General features: G+C 43.6%; 2 protein-coding genes across 2 annotated transcripts; both read left to right on the top strand.

Moving 5' to 3' along the window:
- Positions 1–344: 344 nt before the first annotated feature.
- On the top strand, positions 345–5266 carry armc6 (armadillo repeat containing 6). The gene is made up of 8 exons (XM_062523820.1): positions 345–456; positions 708–870; positions 969–1051; positions 1238–1814; positions 2507–2652; positions 3588–3719; positions 4048–4185; positions 4468–5266. The coding sequence occupies exons 2-8, from the start codon at positions 750–752 to the stop codon at positions 4678–4680; spliced, it is 1410 nt and encodes a 469-aa protein (XP_062379804.1). The 5' UTR covers positions 345–456; positions 708–749; the 3' UTR covers positions 4681–5266.
- Positions 5267–6022: 756 nt separating this feature from the next.
- On the top strand, positions 6023–20171 carry slc25a42 (solute carrier family 25 member 42). The gene is made up of 8 exons (XM_062523810.1): positions 6023–6416; positions 9345–9514; positions 12306–12417; positions 12556–12581; positions 12697–12863; positions 14092–14208; positions 15639–15790; positions 16302–20171. Exons 2-8 carry the CDS (start codon positions 9425–9427, stop codon positions 16616–16618), a joined length of 981 nt encoding a protein of 326 aa, XP_062379794.1. The 5' UTR covers positions 6023–6416; positions 9345–9424; the 3' UTR covers positions 16619–20171.
- The last annotated feature ends 2418 nt before the right edge of the window (positions 20172–22589 follow it).

Genomic DNA, 22589 nt, shown 5'->3' with positions numbered 1-22589 from the left:
GAAAGAGTGTTTCTAGTTGAAGATGGATTAAATGCTTACCAGCAGTTCTTTGCAAATACTGTAGCAGAGAGGGTTAAAGCTAGTAATGAAGGATCTTTGACTGTAGCTTCATCAGCGCACACACACATAAAAAACAGTTTCACTCTACACACACGCGCAACATTTGATGGCAGCTTTGACTACCTACAGACAGAGGCTAAAGAAACCAATGCACAATGGAACCTTTCTTAAAATATGTTGTACTACACCGGCTGTATTTGTGGACAGGACGTCTGTGCATAGCTTCGATTCACAAACGATACCTAGTAGTAAAGCGTAGACATTCTCTGGTAGAGGATTGTCAAGCGTCCGCATACCGTACACATTTTACGTAACTCCTACTCCTCGCTTGAAAGCTGCGGCACAGACAGCACCGGACAGCACTACCCTGGCCCATGCCCCGGCCCCAGACTATTGGTGAGTATTGTTAGATGAAACGTAGAAACGAACCTTTAAAGGATTAAATCACCGACAAATATTAACATAAGACAAAACAACAGTGGCGAATTAGGTTGCTGCTATGATGAAACGCGTTCTCCTAACGTTAGTCTTGCTTTATTAGCTGGGGTTCCTCCCTGTATTGTTTTGCCCAATCATTGCCTATTTCTATGATAGATAGACTATGTGTACAGTGTGTTATTACAAGATTGTTTTTCTGTTTTTTGCAGTTTTCAGTTAAACTAGAGATTACTAGCCCAATATCAGGCAAGATGGACCAGCGCAGGATAACACAAGAGACATTCGACGCCGTCGTCAAGGAAAATATTGATGACTTCGAGATGGACGCCGAAGATGCATTGAAAGAGGCCATCGAGCAGTTTGAGTCCCAGGGTACAGAAATCATGATAGACATTGAGGATAGTTCTACCAGGTCACTGTTCAGAGCTTTAAATTGTCCTAAACCCCTTCCATGTAAACTATCGTTTCAGGTGTGGATCTCAGTAACATAGTTAAAGCGGTGCCTAATTCCTCTGTCGACCAAGCAGGTGATCAGACACACGAGGTCCTCCAGGTACCCGTTGCATTTTTATATTCTTGGATGAGAGGTCATGGGTTGGAACATGTAAAGTAATTTCTCACTCGCATTTATGCAACACAGACTTGCATATTATCAGGTGGGAATATAAATCAGAACAGTCACTAGTTTATCCATTTATTCAAAGAAACTTACATTTTGTCACTCATTTTCTCTGGAAAGGTGCTGGAATCGCTCAGAATTGCAGCTCAGGCACCTTCACTGCCAGCTGACATCACAGAAGACCTTACACGCTTCACCGAACAGTGCTCTCTCGGGTTTGCCCAAAGGCACTTAGCTGCCCAGAAGGATGCCTACCCCACAATCCTCTCTTGCTGCCTGAAGTTGCTAGATAATGACGCTGCTGCCCTATCATCTGCCCTCTCCGCTCTCTCGTCCCTGACTGATGGACAGCCGGACCTACTAGATGAGCAGGGTCGGAACTTCCTTGTGAAGGCCCTAAATGGGCATAAGGAAGACCCTAACCTGACCTGCCTGGGGGTGCGCGCGGTGCGCCACTGCGGCCTGAAGCATGAACAGAACCGGCAGGACCTGGTGAAGGCTGGTGTGCTGGCGCTGCTCACTGGGGCAATTACACGCCACATGGGGCGCGCCGAGGTGGTACGAGAGGCCTGCGCTGCGCTCAGGGTGATGACCTTCGACGATGATGTCCGTGTGCCGTTCGGACATGCTCATGAACATGCCAAAATGATCGTCCTGGAGCACAGTGGCTTGAAGGTCATAATTCAGGCGGCTAAAGGTATGTTCACAGACCTGGGGGACTGCCTTTAAGGATTTAATAGTCTGTCTTTCTGAATATTGGAGGATTTAACCATGGCACTTTTCAGAGATGTAAATTAACTAAGTAGAAATACTGAAGTATAGTACTTAAGAATTTCATTAGCAACACTAGAATGTAGCCTAAAGTAATGTGCAAATGAAAACAAAAGCCACAGTTTCCGTTCAGTATGTTGTGGGCAGCCGTGGCCTACTGGTTAGGGCTTTGAGCTTGTAACCGGAGGGTTGCTGGTTTGATCCCCGACCAGTCCACGGCTGAAGTGCAAGGCACCTAACCCTGAAGTGCCCCATACTAATGTGATACATTTCTTAATAGCCTATCCAAAGTTCTGACATTATTTTTTTTTAAATTAAAAGCATAGCTATGGGAGAGGTTGTCACCCCACCTGGTTTTGAAAGCTTTTACTAGTTCTACTTTCAGTACTTTCTTCAGTATGTTTTATAATGGGCTACTTTTCATACTTAAGTACTTTAAACAATAGATACTTTGGGTTGTCTACTTGGTATGCTTATAGATTAATATTATTTTTACTTAAGTAATTCAATCAAATATCTGTACTTCTACTCAAGTGTTGGTTTCAGATACTTTATACAACTCTGGTACTTTTAGAGTGGCCTTCTAGTTCCAAATATGTTGCTGTTCTTTGCTTGCAGAACATCCTCAGAATACCTCAGTCCTTAGTGAGCTGTGTGCCACACTATCTCGACTTGCTGTGAGGAATGAGTTCTGTCAGGACATAGTGGACCTGGGAGGCTTGAAGTTTATGATCATCCTGTTGGCTGATAGCTTGGATTCCCAGGTGAGACTCCATTCGATATTTGAATGCCTTGGTCTTAAGTAAAAATGTGTTGATTTTCTCATGGCTTTCTCCATATACAGTGGGTATAGTAAGTATGCACACCCATGCTAAAGTTGACCAAAAAGAGGAATATAAAATCATCTTTTGAGAATTGATTGTAATGCCTTAATTCAAAAAATGAGTAAAAATCAAACCGCTAAGGACACTAATTTTCTTTCTGATTGAAGAATGTATCGTAAATAGATAAATGTTCTTCCTTAAACACAGGTTGCATAAGTATTTTACCCCTATGTTAAATTCCCATAGGAGCAGGAGGATTTGTCATATGTTTTTATTTTTAAAGGCCAGCTATTTCATGGATCCAGGATATTATGCATCCTGATAAAGTTGCCTTGGCCTTTGGAATTAAAATAGCCCCACATCATCACATACCCTTCACCATAGCTAGAGATTGGCATGGCCTTTAAAAATAAAAACATATAAAAAATCCTCCTGCTCCTATGGGAATTTAACATAGGGGTCAAATACTTATGCAACCTGTATTTAAGGAAGAACATTTATCTATTTACGATACATTCTTCAATCACAAAGAAAACTAGTGTCCTTAGCGGTTTGATTTTTACTCATTTTTTGAATTAAGGCATTACAATCAATTCTCAAAAGATGATTTTATATTCCTCTTTTTAGTCAACTTTAGCATGGGTGTGCATACTTACTATACCCACTGTATTGTTAATGCTTTACCTTTTAGATGTACAGGTGCTATGAAGTGTGTGTGTGTGTGTGTGTATGTGTGTGTGTGTGTGTGTGTGTGTGTGTGTGTGTATGTATGTGTGTGTGTGTGTGTGTGTGTGTGTGTGTGTGTGTGTGTGTGTGTGTGTGTGTGTGTGTGTGCGTGCGCGTTGTCTCTAAATTTTTTTAAATATTTGTTACAGGAACTTGTAAGGCAGGTCTTGAGTGCCATCAAAGCTATAGCAGGAAATGATGATGTCAAGGATGGTGTTGTTAATGCGGGAGGCGTGGAGCTCATCGTCATGGCAATGAACAGACATATGTCCAATGCACAGGTGTTTGTCATCGGATGGAATCTCAGACATGAATTTAGTTTGATTTATAATCTCTACAGTATATTATAACTACCATTGCATTGTTTTTGTGTAGAATGACATACAGAATAACTCATAATAACTATAATATGTTGAATGATGAGTTATTGCTCTGCAATGAATGAATTTTCAAAATGTCTACATAACCACCTTAATGTTGCATATGCAAGTGAAGTATTTACCTCAGGATTTACCATTACCTCAGGCTTTGCTATCGTCTCTTAAATCATGGAGCAGCTGACTGATTTCCTTTCCGCTGATATTTGTTTGTGTTATTTACCTGAAACAGGTGTGTGATCAGGGCTGTGCAGCCTTGTGTGTTCTGGCACTACGAAAACCCGATAACTGTAAAGTGATCATGGAGAGTGGGGGAGCCCTCGCTGCACTACAGGCTATGAGGACCCATCCAGGGGTAGTCAATGTACAGGTCAGATGGATTTCCTTTCGTTTACAAATGGATACTGTCCATCAGGTTGTCTGGTTTAGAACACTTGAATTAACTTTGTGAAACTCTTTTTTTTTTCTGGAAACATCTGAATGAACTGATATGCATTTATCCACTGTCATGAATCCATTTCTGAACACTTTGCATGAGAAACAACAGACGCAGTGTAGATTGATGTGATGTAAATGATCAGGCTTGTTTCATGCAGCATGCTTCCTGAAGTCCCATAAGTGTAATCAGTATTGTATTGGTTCAATTGTGCAGAAGCAGTCATGTATGCTGTTGAGGAACCTGGTCTCACGTACAAGGGACTATAACCAGCCAATCTTGGAGATGGGAGCCGAAGTCCTGATTGGTCAAGCACTTTCCAATCACCGAGACTGTGGAGACGTGGGTAGGGCCGCCCTCCGAGACCTTGGTTGTCAAGTTGAGCTTCGAGAGCTGTGGACAGGTCAGAAGGGCAGCCTCTCACACTGATGGAGGGGAGATCTGAGGGGGCATCTTACGGAGGACAAGCATCTGTGATTGTGGCTGTCTCGAGTCAGATCCCACCCAACCATACTGAGGCCGAAGCAGCTCGGACTTCAGAGAACCCAGTCTAGTCTGAATCTAGAATTGTAATCTTTTACAGTTAAAGAGGACATTACCACAACTTGTTGAAGGTATTTTTTTTTCATATTTACATCAGTTGTTTCTTTAATGGTTGAAAGTGTCCACACAACACCGACATGTTATGTTTGTGTTTTATTTGTGTGGTTTATTATTTATTGTGTTACTTTTTAATTCATTGTGACCCAGTCATGTGCAACACTGCAAACATTCTTAACCAATCCTAGACATTAAATATTTTTTTTTACTATTATTATCATGTTTTTCAAGTGCACTTATTTTCATCCTTTTTGTTCCTTTTGGACAGTTTCTGTCTTCACTTAAACCCACATGATGCAGTTTACAGCTAGTAAAGTCATATCATGAGCCCAATTAATCATTCCAGCATGTTTCAACTCAACTAAAATAAACTAGTATTTATCTGAAACGTGTAACAATTCAGTCATGCTCCTGTGTCTTTTACTCATACTTGGAAATCTAATGAAGGAGTAGCCTACTTGCTGTGTTTAATTTCAGAATTATTATGGACACTGCAAGGCTGAGACAGACAAGACAGGAAAATAAAGCATTAGTGTGATGTAGGCTAAAGCAATATTTTTAGAGGATATTTATCATTTATTTTTCATCTGGTCAATTGTACGCTGACGCAATGACGAAATGACACTGTCAGATGTCTGGATATGTTTTATTAGCCAGCTTGAGTGCTATACTGACCGATGACAAACAGTCGTCGCCACTGAGCAGTGAATAAGGAGCAAAACAGTGGCATTTACGATCGGGTTGCGACAAATGATATAGCCTAATGTATCTACCGCTTCAAATATCTCGGGTAATAAACTCACCGAATAAACATTTTTTTAATTTTTTTTAATTTATTTTTTTAAGAATCGAACTGCAAAACTTTGCCATCTGCAAAATGTGATTATAGTATTCTAGTCTTTCGGCGTATAAATGCGTTTATCACATAGTTACATTTCAAACTAAAACTATAATATAAAAAGTATATCATCATCTACACTCCATGTGGCTTCCTCCCTCCAGCTTTTAATGGACGAACGGCTACTTTGAGATAGAGGGGCTCCCGTTCATAGACGCTCCGTCCTCCTCACGCCCCTCAAATGCACCTATCCCGCGATGCCTTCCATTAACTACATTTCCCACAACACCAGCAAACTCGCCCTTGCAAAGCTTGCTTTGCTTTCGTCTTGTGTGTCACAGCAGATACTAAACAGCATGGAAGGGTGTCAGCCCCTCAAAGTCACAGTTGGAGCAACAGAAGGGGAAAACTGTGTTTGACAGTCCCCCGTGGATCGAGAAAAGTTGGCAATAAACCGCCATACGACTTTTATATTATTAGGATACCAAACGAAACTTTGCATAGTGAAGCCTGACTCAGGAGTCGTTAGATAGCCATCTGGCTAACTGGCAGCTAGCTTGCTAACCTGCTAGCCATCGTAGTGGCTTAGGTAACATTCAACTCAGTTGGGGCACCCTTCATTACAACGTTAACTGATAGGATTTCACTACGTTTTTACCTAAATTCAGGACGGACTTAGAAGCGAAACATCAAAGGGATCCACAGGTGCCATCACATTCCTGGTGAGGTAAGTTAAGGTTCACCACAGGATAAGTTAACACCAACGTTACTAGATTATACAAGCTAATGTCAACGTTAGCAAGCGTTTGATAACTCAGTGAAGGCTAGTGTCTAGCTAACGGGGCAAGCCAACATCAAACTAACAACGTTGAAGCCGAAAGCCGCCAGTTTCGTCAAAATGTAACTGTGATGATGTTTGCAATGCTGTAATGTAGAAACATGGACGTGCATTATTTGATGCGCTTTTGTTTATCTTCAGTCTTGGACAGTTGATATGTGTTGTCAATACTGAAAACATACCCAGAGTCGGGTTAGTACAATTTGACATCACCTGGACTTTTGACTGGGTGGCGATTGGCGAAACGTTACGAAGCATGAGATGGCATATTTCACCCGCTCTGTGTCAAAAAGAGACATTTATATCTTCTCTACATGAGCACATAAGAGTTAGGTTTAAGCTGTAGATAAAAAACAGCCAGCCTTTACAATTGTAGCTTATTAAGTGTTTTTAGTCACAGCTGTAAAAGAATGTCATAAAGAAATGGAGAAGTGTTTGTGCAGATATTAGGACTTGAACCAACTGCATCTAGGCTCATCTCATATTGTATGAGCTTCAAAATGAAGTCAGGATAGTGGTGTGTAGAGAAACTTTTCCAGGACAGAAATGACTTCTGAATCTGATGACAAGGACTATCACATAGATGATTGTTTTGGCTCCATTGGGAATGAGAAGGAGAGGAAAGGTTAGAGGTGGATGAAGAGAATGAAGTCTATCATGAATGGGAAATGCTGCTGTTCTAAATGGATGGAAGAGGAACACGGTTAGCAGTAGGTGACAAGGTAGCCATGGAATAAGGTCAACAAAGGTGGTTTGGTGCAGATGAGGGATGAGGAGGGGGAGGGTGTTGCCAGGATGCAGAGAAAAAAAAAAACATCAAGCAGAATAGGAGCTTAAGACAAAACGGGGATTATGCAGAGAGAGGACGGTGGCAGCATGATGGACCTCAGAGGAGGCTGAAGGAGAAGAGGGCCTTGAAAAGGAACAAGGGGCAAAAGGGGTCGAGCTGCTTGCATGGATTTTCCACAGCCTGTTTTGGCACAGCCCATAAGGATGCCAACCTCAGTTGCCTGACTACGCATGCTGCCAACACGGCCCTCCTGTGTTTGCTCAGTGCCCAGCCATCCTGGCTCTCATCTCTCCGCGCAGCATGTCTGCTAAGGACACCTCTCTTAGAGCATTCCCTGTCCGTTAACAATTAACCGCACTAACCGTCCTGCTGATCTGGGGTCTGCTTCTTTAAAGTTACTCAGTCTTGCACTGTTAACAAAACCACCTGATGCTTTGATTTGGTTCCCTCCCTGCACACCCCTCACTGACTTCCTATTTGAAGTACAGATCAGTTAATTTGGGGGTTAAGAGCCAAATCAGTGTGCAACACACACACACACACACACACACACACACACACACACACTTAGAGAACTGAAATATATGTTTACTCATTTAAGCATAATCACGAAAAATCAGTTTAGTTCACAGTTGACCTACTGTGTCTTAAACACCTTTCACATAGAGGGCAGCACTCCAGAAGTGTTTGTTTGTTGATGGCGTGCATCACTGAGCGGCAGTCTTGCACTGTGACTTATATAGCCAGCATATGTAGGGCAGGGGAGTGGAGCAAGGGTCACTCTGTTTTACTGTAGAGGCACTCAGAATAGGCAACGCATTGGCGTACAGTACAGTGGTTTATCTCTCTTTGGTAAAAGATGAAATGGAATGGGAATCTAACCTAGTGATTATTGGAGGAGTTGATCATCAGGCTTTCCCTGAAGGGTGTCTCTTGAGATTTTTGCTGTCCTAACATTTGGTCCAAGTACGAGCGTGGTGTAGAAGTGACTGGTTCAGTGCATGGGGTCGGGTGACGGCAAGGGATTTCCAAACCAGTGACCCAAGACAGCTGGCTATTCCCATCTGATCAGTGGAAACATCTCCTTTGTTTTTCAAAATGGTCTCCAACAGCCTCAGCTCAAATTACTAGTGCAGGAATCAAAGGTGAAACTTTGACAGAATTGCAGACATGACCTTTAGCTGTATTAGATAGCAAGCGTCAAACCAGGGTTATTAATTGGCAGTATAGCCCAGCAGTGAAGAATTGATTAATTATTTACGGTTCTAAGTAAGCTAGTTGAGGTTAGAGAGAGTGTTGGTTTGTGTGTGCTGTCAGATCATGGTGTAGGTCTGGAAAACTATAGCTAATGGAACGGTTCCATCACCTGAACCTTGACTCAGCGCCAGTGTTTTGGTGACATCAGCGCCAGCCATGTGGCAACACAGACGTACATTGGTCCGTCCACTCGACATTCCCAGAGGTGGGCCTGCTTTACCAACAGCTGATTCCTTTCTTACGGAAAATGACCCTGTCCCAACGATGACCTAAGACAAGGACTGCTGCTATCTTGCTTGTTCCCGACTCCCCTATAAATAGGTTTGCCATTCCACTTCCCATGGTGTTGCCCCATGTTCTCAGTGGCACACCACAGGAGGCTATCTGAGGCAAAGCTTGATTGAGTTTGCATAATGCTTGGAGTCCCTACAGGGTGTCTATGATGTCAAACAGTGCATTGTTGTCCCATTAACTTGTGTCATGTTGAACCTGAAACGCTCACAAGGTGAATCTGGCATGTTTTAGAGAACTAATCTCAAGATGTTAACGTAGGCTACCGGTTCTTTGGGATCTTTCTTTTGATATTGCTGTGTGTTTACTGTGCTGACCTAGCCCACAGTCTTCCCGTGGTCTTTAATATGGTTTGTGCCAGTTGAAGTCCATCAGGAAATAGTTTGTATTGTGCTTTTTTGAATTTCTGCTTTTTGAATTTCTGCTTTGTGTCTATCGTCCTGATCTGTTTGTTTTCTTGTGTGCTTTCCTCTGGGCAGCGCCAGCCGTGTGCCCACCCTGAGACGGGTGCCCGCGTGCCACCCTGAGTGTGGGTGTGCATGAGCGGCGGGGCGGGGGCATGGGGAATGGGGTGCAGGAACGCCAGGCGGCACTGACACAGAGCGAGGTGCTGCCCCTTCCCTCCTCCTCCAGCAGCAGCCAATCCGAGGTAAGACTTTCCGCCTCAAGACACGTCGTCCACTGTTAGTGGGATGAATAAATAGTCCTCCTCAATTTATAGCATCTCAAAAGTAATGTTTAGCTAAAGCAATTATGCAGTTTCTCTTTTTTGTGTGGGTGTGTAGCTTTTTTTTTTATAATCCAAGCTGTAAGCTGATATTCTCTTTGACAAAAGCCATCAACTTTAGGTTAACAGGTCAACAACACATAAAAATGCATGACTGTGCACGATTGGCTCATAGTGCTGAGTTGTTAGTGGAAGAATGGCCTTCTTTTCCTCAATGCGTTTTTCTGTGGTAATGTTCCGTGATGAGAGTTTCCGTGATATCAGATTTCCTCTCATTATTCGTCCTTTGCTTTGTGGGAACCATTTATCCGGTATCCATTTGATCTCTACCAAGAACTGGTTGATTAGTCTAAAGCATTACGCTAGGAACTGATCCCTAGTCATCATTTAACTGCAGTCAGTGAATAAGATTTAGCGTCTTCTTCCAGGTAAGAGATGTATTCAAGCGCTTTGGGCAAAAGCCCTTTTTGTGGATGCTCTCATCATTCCCACTGTTTCAACGTCACCCCTTCATGTTCTCACTCTTTAATGTAACTTGAGTGGTGTCTGTATAATACACCCAGTGCCTCCATTGTGTGAAGAAACCGTAGATTGCAATCTGCAGTCATGTGATAGCCTATCACAACCAGCCAGTCTGAGAATGTCCTAACAATGACTTAACTTTTGGTATCATCTTAAGTAATAGAATAGAATAGAATATATACTTTTTTGATCCCGTGAGGGAAATTCAGTTCTCTGCATTTAACCCAATTTAACCGAATTAGTGAACACACAGCACACAGTGAACACACAGTGAGGTGAATCACACAACCCAGAGCAGTGAGCTGCCTGCCCAACCAGCGGCGCTCGGGGAGCAGTGAGGGGTTAGGTGCCTTGCTCAAGGGAACTTCAGCCGTGGTGGACTGGTCGTCTGTCGTCTGGAAGTATGCCGTAGATTGGATATCTTTTGTTGCCGTTCAGGCTTCTGAAAATTCACTCCTCCCAGCAAGGGCGTAGTTGGAAAACTTAATGATACATTCATTACTTGTATCAACAAATATCATAGACATTTGTTTGTATAGAACGTTATAGAAGTTCAGTTCCAGGCACCGGTTACAAGGTCGAAGCCCTAACCAGTAGGCCAATGCTGCCCCCAGAAGAACCCAGTGACAAATATTCACACTTGCATGATAAATCAGGATTTTATGTGACAATCTCATTGCCATCCAACAGAGTTTCTCTATCCTCTTTTCTGTGGCTTTGTTGGGAAGACAGTACGGTAGTCTAGCCTAGCGGAGGTTGGTCTCTTGATGTTCATAGATCCCTTAAGTTCCTGAAGCCCCTGTGATGACAGGCTGTGCTGTCACACTGAGTCCCTGGTGCTTAGAATAACTCGGATTCAGAGGAACGGCTCCCATCACTCTGAACGTCACCTGTCTGTGTACATGCACACCCTGGAGTGTTGGAGTGATTCACACTCTCATGGTGACACTATAATTATGTGGTGCTGTTTTGGCATGTTTGGGCATCATGAAAAAGTATTGTTTGAGTCAAACTTTTTAACGCTATTCTTCTTCTGCTGCTTTCCACACAGAGTCTCATTTCATTTTTTTTTTATTTCCTGGCTTTATAAATTTAAACATAACAAAAATGTCAGTCTCTTCTCCGTTTGAACCTAGTTGTTGCACTCCAGCTTCATTCTCTCTTTGTCTGTAGGTGCAGGGCACAGTAGGTTGGGTTGATGTTTGTGTGTGTGTGTGTGTTTATTCTGAGGGTGTTTCAGCAAGAGAGGAGGAGGAGGAGGAGGAGGAGGAGGAGGAGGAGAGGTGTAGAGGTGTAGAGGTGGAGGTGGTGGTGTAGTCACTGAGGGAGTGAGCTGTGGTGGAGCAGCAGTGAGCTCATCTCTATGCAGTGAGCATGTCTCCTGCTCTGGCTGTCTGCTGTGGTGCAAAGCCTCTGAAATGGTTTTCACTTGGTTGCTCAGATCAAGCCAAAACCCATTGCTCTCTCCACACACACACACTCACACACACACACACACACACACACACACACACACAGGAGGTCTGTCTTATGTAAGCTTTATAATCTTCTACTGCACAAATATCAACCAGTACAGATAGCACATAATTTAATGCGGATGACAAGACACAACTTTCTTTCTCTCTAAAAGTGATAGGCCTACGAGTCGGTTGACTTTGTATTCGGAGTGTATGTTTGTGTTTGAAATGAGAATGCTTTACCCTGCTGGATGCTGATTCTCATGTTCCCTTTTCACACACAATCATTGGTGTTCAAGAGGTGTTTCAGAGAAACACAGAATCTGTGCTTGTATGAAATATGGCACTGTAGCACTGTTGTGGTCTGTGGGGGGTGTTGTGGAAAAGGGCTAGTTGTGGTCACAGCAAACAAGGCCATGGTCATTCCTCTGTGTTTACAGGTCTGTTTTTCCTGTGGGGTAGTATGTATGAAAGCTGCTTAACAGTGAGGGGCTGCCATGGTTGATCCATCTAAACCCAACACTTTTTGACAATCAATTACCTTGTTTTGGTGTTAAGCAGTAGTTCCATTCCTTAGCTCTCTCTACAAAGGCTGTAGAATACCCCAGACACTAATCAGTCTTTCTCTTATGGTGTTTTAGACATGCTTTTAACCTAGTTTCCCTTGAGCGTTATGTGTGTAATTCGGTTCTTCTGTGGTCTTCACGTGGTTCCTCCTCTCTGTGTGTGTTTAGGGTTTCAAACAGGGTCGCACAGTGGTGAACTCCCTGCTCTCTGGAGCCTTTGCTGGCGCTGTGGCCAAAACATCTGTGGCTCCTTTGGACAGAACCAAGATCATCTTCCAAGGCAATGACACACACTCACACACCATAAGCACTTTGATGATAAAGAAATCATCGCCACAACTGTTTGTCATTTCCCTTTTTTTTAAATGTAGCTCAATTACAAGCAGAAGTTTTACTCTCTCTTGTTTTGTTTTTGCAGTGTCTTCAGCGAGATTTTCTGCCAAGGTGAGTTGAGAGACACATTTGAATTTGAGTCATGCTCAACATGTCCGTAATGTTCAGCAACATCCAACTTGCTGATCGTGTGTGTGTGTGTGTGTGTGTGTGTGTGTGTCCTCAGGAGGCCTACCGGCTCATCTACCGCACCTACCTGAAGGATGGCTTCCTTAGCTTGTGGCGGGGCAACTCTGCCACCATGGTCCGTGTCATCCCCTATGCTGCCATCCAGTTCTGTGCCCATGAACAGTACAAGAGGCTGCTGGGCGGTTACTACCAGTGCCAGGGCAAGTGAGTGTCAGTTCCCCCCATGTAGTATGATGCAAGCCATTTTCCACAGAATGAGAGGAATGAGGAGAACCAGTCAATAGGGGTTATGCGGAATGTCGGAAAGCTACAGCGGAAAACAGGTCCAATCACAAACGCTTGACAAGCGATAACATTGATTATGACACATACACAGTAAAAATAATGATAAATGAGCATAATGTAGGTCGTATTATCAATGATTAATAATTAAACATTATTTTATGTTTGGACCATTGCTTTTGTTGGATACTCAAATCCGTGTTGATGGTTCATGGTTCTTTCAAACTGGATTTAAAATGCAGGTTAACAGTATTTCAAGTTGACGATAGCTTAATTGCTGTCAGAGTCAGTGCTTTCACTCGATGATAGCGATATAAAATGCTATATCATACATTGGTTTCTACAGAGCAAGAAAATTCATCAAGCAAAGCTTAGTGAAGCAAACAGTACAAGTCACACCAAAAAGTACAGACACACTGTGCTGCATGTGCATGTCATATGTCCTTGAACTCAAAGGGCACCTGGCTTTGATGCACTCCTGTAAGCCAAGTTCTTAAAAGCTTGTTTAATAAGTCAAAAGATAATTTATTAGTAAAGACCTTCCCCAGTGCATGTTTAGCTGAAGTGTTGTGGCTCTTTCAACAGAGTGTTTGTTGTTACAGGGCTGAGGAAAACACTGCCTATTGGCTGTTGTGAGACTGTTTTTTTTTTGTTTGTTTTGGGTTTTGTTTTTAAGCTTTTCTTCTGTCTGTCTATGTTGGAAACAAAAGTGGAAGAGTTGCTACTGATTTTTTTCACCTTCACTTAACACTGCGCCTTGTGTGACCTTTGAGCGGTGAAAGCTGACTACAAAAACACTGACTGGAATGTAAGACCAAGATGTCAATTCTTAGTAGTTCTTGCTGATGTTCTCTGTCCTACCCATCTGAAGCATGACGGACCATGATTGATGCCAGAGATAAGACTCAAGCCTCTTGAAGCGTACACAGAAACGTTTATTTCATGGGAGTTCTTAAGAGACACACCTTGAATAGTAAAATATGAGATAGCATTACCGGTAAGACCTCCGGAAAGCCCTGATGCTGTGAAATGACTCACTGCTGAATAATGTTTTGTTCATTGCCATTTGCAGTATGTGTGCAGTGCAGTGTGTGGACAGTCAGAGTGCATGTCCATGTTCTTCTCCTCACTGTGCTCCTTGTCTCCTCAGGACTCTGCCCCCGGTGCCCCGGCTGTTGGCAGGCTCCCTGGCGGGCACCACGGCGGTGTCGCTCACGTACCCGCTGGACATGGTGCGAGCCAGGATGGCCGTCACACCCAAAGAGATGTGAGTGTGCCCGTGGGTCGATGGAGTGCCAGTGGGTGCCAAATGTTTGACAAGCCCTTCATAGCGTACAAGCCCTGTTATGGATGTGCATGGCACATACGCTCTTGGAAGGCTTATGATTTCTTTGTTGACGCATTCCCACTAGGATGTTCTTTACTAGTCAAGTCAAGTCAAGTCAAGTCAAGTCAAGGATGTGCATGGCACATACGCTCTTGGAAGGCTTATGATTTCTTTGTTGACGCATTCCCACTAGGATGTTCTTTACTAGTCAAGTCAAGTCAAGTCAAGTCAAGTCAAGTCAAGTCAAGTCAAGTCAAGTCAAGTCAAGTCAAGTCAAGTCAAGTCAAGTCAAGTCAAGTCAAGTCAAGTCAAGTCAAGTCAAGTCAAGGATGTGCATGGCACATACGCTCTTGGAAGGCTTATGATTTCTTTGTTGACGCATTCCCACTAGGATGTTCTTTACTAGTCAAGTCAAGTCAAGTCAAGTCAAGTCAAGTCAAGTCAAGTCAAGTCAAGTCAAGTCAAGTCAAGTCAAGTCAAGTCAAGTCAAGTCAAGTCAAGTCAAGTCAAGTCAAGTCAAGTCAAGTCAAGTCAAGTCAAGTCAAGTCAAGTCAAATTCTATAGCACGTTTACAGACGGCTGAGCCACACCAAAGTGCTTCACAGTAAAAGTGCTTAAAGTGCAAAGAACAAATAAAAGACCTTAAGTCACAAATCAAGAAAATAGAAAAGGGCTACAGTGTACAGACAATGACTGTGAGTTAAAATAATACAAAAGGAGAGACTATTAAAAAAACGATTACTATTTAGTGCCACCTCAAATGTGTAGTGCAACCCATCAACACCCTCCCCCACAGGGAGATAAATAGGCTAAACAGTCAGTGGGCTCTGTGTCACCGTGGACAGTAATGTATTTGTGTCTCATTGTTGGAATAGCAGTGCACACTGTGGCTACTGTGCTGGGAACACAGGGTGCTGCTAGCATACAGTACACTGAAAGAAAGCAGTAATGAGAAAATGCCATCGTAAGTCTGATGAAGAGTCAAAGGGCTTGAAATGTAACTTGAACTCTAATGAATTAAACAAACGGAGAGCAACTGTGCCGACCTTCTTCTTCATGTTGGATCTTTGACTTTTTAGCTGCTGGGCCTTCATTTGGATGTGTGCACGTTCCCAAACTAAATGCCATCATACGCAAGATCGTGACAGACTGTCTGTAGAGATGGACTCTTAAGATATCCCGGCGTACAAGCTGCAGGACAGTGTTTTATGCAAGTTAAAAGAAATAAAACCATATTAACACCATATTAACTGCCCCCCTGTATGAACCTTGTAACGGAAGAAATTTTGCGAAGCCGCAGCTAATAGTCGGGAAATTACGGTATCCCTTATCCCCATAGATGAGTCATTGTGTGTGTGTGTGCTCCACAGGTATAGCAACATCATGCACGTGTTTGTGCGCATCTCGCGTGAGGAGGGCCTGAAGACTCTGTACCGGGGCTTCTCCCCCACCATCCTGGGCGTGGTGCCCTACGCGGGACTCAGCTTCTTCACCTACGAGACCCTGAAAAAGCATCACGGAGGTACGCCAGCTTGAACCCTACAACCTCTCAACCTTTCTCAACCTCTCTCCTCAATCCTCCGTGCTCCGGCTCGTTCCCACTGATCTATAAAGAACACTGGATAGACTGTCTCATTGTTGCCGCCCCATCATTCTTTATCTAGATCAGCGGGAACGAGCCGGAGGACCGAGAAAGGGAGGATATATAAAAACACGAAAGAGAGGAGCCCCATGTGTCTGAACGTGTGTGTGTGTGTGTGTGCGCGTGCGTGTGTTTATGTGTTTATGAATGCAATGAACTTTCCAAGTTTCATGAAGGTCCAAAGATGGTCCAAGGTGTATGATAACCAGTCCACTCAAATTGTGTCCTTTCCATTGAATCACTCCAAAAGCTCCATTTAGATTGAAGTTCCTCTATGAATGTGTCTGACTAATTTCCTCTTCCCCTCCCTCACCTCTTTCTTTCTCTTGCTTTCCTCTCTTTCCTCTTCCTCTCTCTTCCTCCTCTCTTTCCCTCTCTTCCGTTCCCCCAGAGCGCACGGGTCGCCCTCAGCCGTACTCGTACGAGCGGCTGGCGTTCGGGGCGTGCGCGGGCCTGATCGGCCAGTCGGCGTCGTACCCGCTGGACGTGGTGCGGCGGCGCATGCAGACGGCGGGCGTGACGGGCCACACGTACGGCAGCATCCTGGGCACCATGCGGGAGATCGTGCGCGAGGAGGGCCTGGCGCGCGGCCTCTACAAGGGCCTGAGCATGAACTGGGTCAAGGGGCCCATCGCCGTGGGCATCAGCTTCACCACCTTCGACCTCACGCAGATCCTGCTGCGCAAGCTGGGCTACGCGCCGCGGTAGTGAGAGAAGAGAGAAGCCAGGGAGCAGGGGGGGGACGGACAAGAGGAGGAGGAGGAGGAGGAGAAGAAGAGAGGGATAGAGAGAGAAGGAGTGGACAAGAGAGCGGAAGCAGCTCGGGGACACACAGAGAGCTGTGGGTGTAGCGCCAAACGCAGCGCCAGAGGACGGGCTGCCCGAGCTGAGCCCAGCGCTGCCTGACCGCCAGCAGCCATACACACACGCGCGCACACACACACACACACACACACACACACACACACACCGGGCAGTCCACGCCCAGTGGAGGTCACTGACCAGGTAGTGTGTGTCCAGTTGCTTGTGTGACTGGATGTGATGTGTGTGTGTGTGTGTGTGTGTGTGTGTGTGTGTGTTAAGAGTGTGTAAGAACCTAGGCTAAACTGTAAGCGAATGTATGTCTGCCTGCACAGCAGTTCTCCTCAGTAGGCCGTGTGCAGTGCAGTGCAGTCCTGTCCTGTCCACCAAGTGCAATACTGGTACCTCCACGTCACGTCAGAGTGTCCATCCGCACACTAGCACTGCCCTCTTCACCTCCGACCATCACTCCCCCAACGTCCCCCAACACGCCTGTCCCCAACACGCCTGTCCCCCACACAGCACACTGAGCTCACTGGACACATAAGTTCTCTGCTCCCAGCTCTCAGCACTCTCATGCATTCGGATTTTAGTCACGTCTTGTTTTTTTTGGGGGGGGTTCATTTGCCTTCTGGTGTGAACTGTGGATGAGCCTTTGGGAATGAATTGACACACGCACACACACAATAGTCTTCACAAGGACTCCCACGCACACACACGGACATGCACGCACGCACACACACACACACACGTGCACGCGCACGTTATTTGCACGTACACACCGGTTTTGGTGTGTTAAGCATTGTTGTAGTATCCTTTCAAAGCAATGGTGAGGTGGTGAGGATGATCGAGTTCTCTGTTTGATTTAGTGTTTTTGTTTTGTTTTGGCTCTGTCTAAATAATTACCAAAGGGAAAGATGGTAAACAATAGTAGAATGTTTCCATTTGAACACAGAGACAGATTTACCTTTAGTGTTTTACAAATGTATAGCTAACATATGCATTAAATGCTGAATTTTGCAGTATGATGAATTGATGCTGTAGACTGTGGATTCGCACACAAGAGCATTCATTTGTGCGTGTGTGTATGTGTTGATTGATTGTGTGTGGCTGTGTGTGCGTGTGTGTTGGGGGTGGCAAGTTGCAAGTTGCGTACTTCCGAAGTTGTTTGAGAAAGCTTTCAGCTCGGCTGTAGCTGGCCTGCTGAGTAATGTGCAGATGGGCTATGTTTAGATCTGGGCCTTACTGGATCACTGCAAGCCTGCACACAGCCTGAGTACCCGCAGCAGGTGCGGAGTTGCTGAAGGAAGGATATTTGTGCGTGCGTGCGTATGCTTACGTACCCACGTGTGTGTGTGTGTGTGTGTGTGTGTGTGTGTGTGTGTGTGTGTGTGTGTGAGGAATAGAGGGCGAGAGAGAGTGCATGTGTTCTACAGAGGACTACATAGCTGCTGACAACTCCAGACCAACACTCTCTGTACAGAAAACACTGCCACTCTTGTTGGTCTGTGAATGTGCGTACACGTTTATCTGTTTATGTCCTTGCCTGTGTCTAATAACATTTATCTCTGTGTTCCAACTGAGCAGTCAGATTATGTCTGTATAGACAGCAATGCATTCATAAGCACACAAATAATCACACATACATGCTAGGCCTTTGTGTGACTTCTGCGTGTTGCACTAGTCTTCTCTTTGACTGAAATGTAGTCCAGCTCTTTCCTGGACCCTTCCTAAGTGCCTGGAAGAGCAATAGTACAAATTTTACTATTCACTAAATGCAAAGTGTGGAAGTGTATGGTGGTACACTTCAGATTTTCTCTGTGGATGTTGTCGTTCTCTCAGAGTTCTCACTTGTCTTAGGGGAAAAAGAGTGTGAGAGAGACTGGGCGAGGGGAGGGGGGGATTGTGAAGCGAGGTCTAACTGGAAGTGTAGCATATCTCTGCCTGCCTGTGTATCTGTCTACCGGCTTACATCTAATCAGACCGAGCACTTCTGCCAAAGCCTAAACGTGAAATTGAGTTTCCAAACCTGCAGTTCAGGGGAGCACATAGACACTACATATGAAATTCCGTTCACAGATATGGCTGCATATCCCCTATTGAAATGCAGAGGCTTTCACTGTGTCCCTCTGGCATTTTATTTTAGAAATTGTCTGTATTTTGGCGCAAGATTTGGAACAGCACTATCTGCTGCTGTTTTAGCTGTGGATTGTGGGCATAGTGGTGTGCACTGAAATAACAGTAGAGGGCGCCATCTGTTCACCTCAGTTTCCGCTCCGCATAGAGAGGATAGCGAGGATTCGGGTAATCTCAGCACCTACCAGTGAAGTTAGCCAGCAGCATGGGTTTAACGTTCAATTGACTGGCGACTATATTAAATGTTTTATTCCACAGCAACCTATTGGAATCTCTTGAATGATTCTTGCTCACCCTTAGAGCTCCCCTAAACTAACAGTCAGGTGTGGACCTCAATTGGTAAACCTTGGGTTTGGTTGCAATGCACCCCTGAGGATAATTAAACATCACAATAAGTATTCATTGTCTGGAGAGAATTTTAGCATTACAGATCTCCTGCTGCAGCTTTTGTGGTTGTAAGTGTCATGTAACCAGGTGTTGTAATTCCAAATTGATACAATTGTGTACTTGCTACATTAGCTGACTTATTCACTAACTCAGTAGCTGAAAGAATACTATACAATACTAAGCTTTTAATGCAGTAAGTATGTTGTAACAATGTGCAATTGCAGTTCTGTGTACATTCTATTTACCCATATCAGGAGTGATGTAATGTAATGTGAAGCGTGGTCATTAATACCGAGTCCTGTCCATCCAGCCTGTGAGAACAACAGACTCAAGGACTGATCTCAATCTGATGCCCTACTGGCATGGGACCAGGGCTGATGCCATCTGATCATTAGGTGGTAACTGAGCTGCACAAAAGATGTCTAAACGCGTACTGATTGAAAACAGTATTAAAATTGAGCTGACAATCAAGCTATGCCAAAGCACATGTTGCTTTTCATTTGCTCCCTGTGGTACTCTCATGTCTTTGGGAGGATTTCTGAAGCCACCATATTTGAATTTTTGGGAAATAGGTCTCCACTGATAAATTGCCTAATGTAATTTAATCAGGACATAATGGATCACAAAAAAGGAAAGACTTGACATAAAGTAGGCTAAACGGTACACCAGACAAACCTGATATTACCAGTATAGTGGTATCTGTTGTGCATGACTTCTGAAAATAACCCATTTTCTTGCTGTTGACAATTTGTACCTATCTAAACAACATTTATCAGAGTTTATCACCATCTTTTTTTGATGCATCTATGCTCAAAGCTGTTTTGTAAATTTTTAAGGTTTTGTGCCAAGAGAATGTATATTAAAATGATTAATATTATACATGATTTGTGTAGCTCTTAGTGATTTGAATAAAGTAGGTGTTTAATTTGAAATTAAATATTGCTTGAAAATGTCATTTTTTATTATCTGTTGGAATACTCCGTTCATTTGAGGGGAAAATTATGTCTGTTACGGCATGAATGTTACCACCTCACACCACAAGATGGCGCAACAATCAAAGCAAATAGCCTAGCACTGTTTCCATGTAATTTGGGACTTTGCAATGGTGTCCTGCATAAGCTCTTTCGGGACTTATTTTTCGATAATGAACGGCGGACACTGCATGTTCTCTTGCACAACGTTTCGCATTAATTCGTTCTGGTGTTTTTCCATAAACTAGTTTTAATTTTGAGGCAAAGGATTGCCTCACAATTATGGCCTTGGGCTGCGTCTAGCCAAGAGTAGCCTAGGCTAAAATGCTTAAAATATGCTTAAATTACATGTAGGCCTATTTGACTCACCCTTGAAATTGTTTTATTTCAAGAATTTCAAAAACGGCCAGCTCTGCATGTAAAAAAGCGAACGTTTTACGCGCTATCCCGTTTCTTTGCATACCGAGGACAAGGCCGCGTTTGCAGGAATGAGACCACTAGGTGGCGTCGTGGAGCGGTCCTGGATGTTGACGTGGGCTCTGGCAGCATTGCTCCCTCATCTCTCACCATGGACTTGACCTTGACACTGGAGACCTGCAGCTGCCAGTGGTGTAGTGTGCTATAGGGCCTTTATTCATGCTACATGCTTTCTTCAACTAATTCACATCATTATTACTGTCACCACACATTCCTCTAATGGGCTAGCCTATAATATACCAAACTATTTAGATTGCTAGTGAGTTTTTTCATCATTGATTTTATTTATTAAAAAAAATGAAGGCACAAAATCAGGAGTTAATTTTATGAATAAAGTTAGGAGTGGATGAGTGCGATGGAGAGGCTACTAGTTTCTATTGGTCAGTCAAGGAGAATATGCCCTGCCTCTATAGTGAAAAAACAAATTGAGAGCATAAGAGTCAGGCTGAATAGCGATTGATGGGGGGATGGTCACAAATACTGCTTGGGGAGGAGAGGTGATGGTGAATGCCGTTGCCATAGGTACCTGGAATGATGCCAGGTGACGAGAGAGCAGATTTGCATGTATTCTAATTTGTTCTGAGATGATCTAGTGCAGGCACACTGGAGCATGGAACACAATACTGGACACATACAGTACGAGAGGCTCTTACACTGTGCCTCCATCTCCACTTTAGAATGATGGAATTGGGATGTATGTGGCTGCCTATTGAGGCTTTATTAAAGGCTTTAAGCAGGATGTAGAAATGTAGGATTTAGTGAATTTGCAGCATTCGAATAAACAGGCTTTTGCCATAATTCTGCCTTTACACAGCACAGGGTATAGAGTAGGCTACCACACGTTTAGACCAGTCAGACCAGTGATGGATATTGTTTAAATCAGTTTTGTAAATTGGACTGAAAGACACTTTTGTGGAACAGGCATAAACTAGCTATGCATGTTTAGTTAATAGGCTGCTAGAAAAGAATCAAATGAGGCAGATTACTGAGATTACAGTAAAGCTTAAAATTACATTCCTCATGGCATTATACACATGAATGGGCAGACTAGCGAAGCATGACGCCAACAAAATGAGTGGTTGGCTTACTATAGCGTAGGCTACTGTACACAGGAAGTGAGGTCATCAAGGATCTTGGACAGGAGTGGAGGCTTTCTTCTGAGAGCAGTTTCAACGTTTGACGGAAAAGATTAAATACATGACACTCCTGAAATCATGAATTATAATGCGACCATCTTTTAGAGAGAATTAAGTAAAACAGAATTTTACTTCTGCGTCCTGATCAACCCAAATATGTTGTTGGTACTTAGACTAGCAGCATTTAGCCTATTATGCTATTTTAAAGATTTCAGGTGATTCATCATTTTGGATACAAGGGTAGGCTTAATTTAGGTTATTTATCTAACACGACAAATAGCTCAAAGACAAGATAAATAAGATAGTGTAGCCTAAGTAAAAAATAAAATCCTTGGTTCTGTTTATTATCAAAAAATGAGCCTGCATTAGGGTGCAAAATAACGGGTAAATTATTGGCAAAGATGGGTTAAAAATTACATACTGTAGGATTTTGACAGTGTCTTGATAAAATGAAATGAAATAAGCGCCAATGAAGCGAAATAAGAGCTTGTTTAATTAGACTACATTATGACTGCTATTGCACATGATGGCATAATTTTGTTTAAAAAGTTTCAGGTGAATCAACAATCTGAGTTCAGTAGGACAACGAATTCACAGTGCGATTAAACCAGTATTCGGATGCGGAAATGTCCCACAAAATGACTTGATTAGGCTACAACATTTCCTCACAGCCAATCTCACACACTCACTTCCAGCAGGCTTTTATACACCTTTACAACTAAACTGAGGAGAATTATCTAGATTCACATTTTAATCCGTAAAATCATGAAC

The sequence above is a fragment of the Sardina pilchardus genome, chromosome 2, assembly GCF_963854185.1.
Source record: "Sardina pilchardus chromosome 2, fSarPil1.1, whole genome shotgun sequence".
NCBI classification, from domain to species: domain Eukaryota; kingdom Metazoa; phylum Chordata; class Actinopteri; order Clupeiformes; family Clupeidae; genus Sardina; species Sardina pilchardus.
The sequence above is the reverse complement of the archived record's forward strand: the minus strand, read 5'-3'. Positions and strand labels throughout refer to the sequence as shown.

What these genes read in the sequence shown, in the direction of transcription:
- armc6 (XM_062523820.1), top strand. Translation starts at nt 750, where the DNA reads ATGGACCAGCGCAGGATAACACAAGAGACATTCGACGCCGTCGTCAAG. An exon ending in CTGATAGCTTGGATTCCCAG is followed by an intron (nt 2,653 to 3,587) that starts GTGAGACTCCAT and finishes TATTTGTTACAG; the next exon opens with GAACTTGTAAGGCAGGTCTT. An exon ending in GACATATGTCCAATGCACAG is followed by an intron (nt 3,720 to 4,047) that starts GTGTTTGTCATC and finishes TACCTGAAACAG; the next exon opens with GTGTGTGATCAGGGCTGTGC.
- slc25a42 (XM_062523810.1), top strand. Translation starts at nt 9,425, where the DNA reads ATGGGGAATGGGGTGCAGGAACGCCAGGCGGCACTGACACAGAGCGAG. An exon ending in TACTACCAGTGCCAGGGCAA is followed by an intron (nt 12,864 to 14,091) that starts GTGAGTGTCAGT and finishes TTGTCTCCTCAG; the next exon opens with GACTCTGCCCCCGGTGCCCC. An exon ending in GCCGTCACACCCAAAGAGAT is followed by an intron (nt 14,209 to 15,638) that starts GTGAGTGTGCCC and finishes TGTGCTCCACAG; the next exon opens with GTATAGCAACATCATGCACG.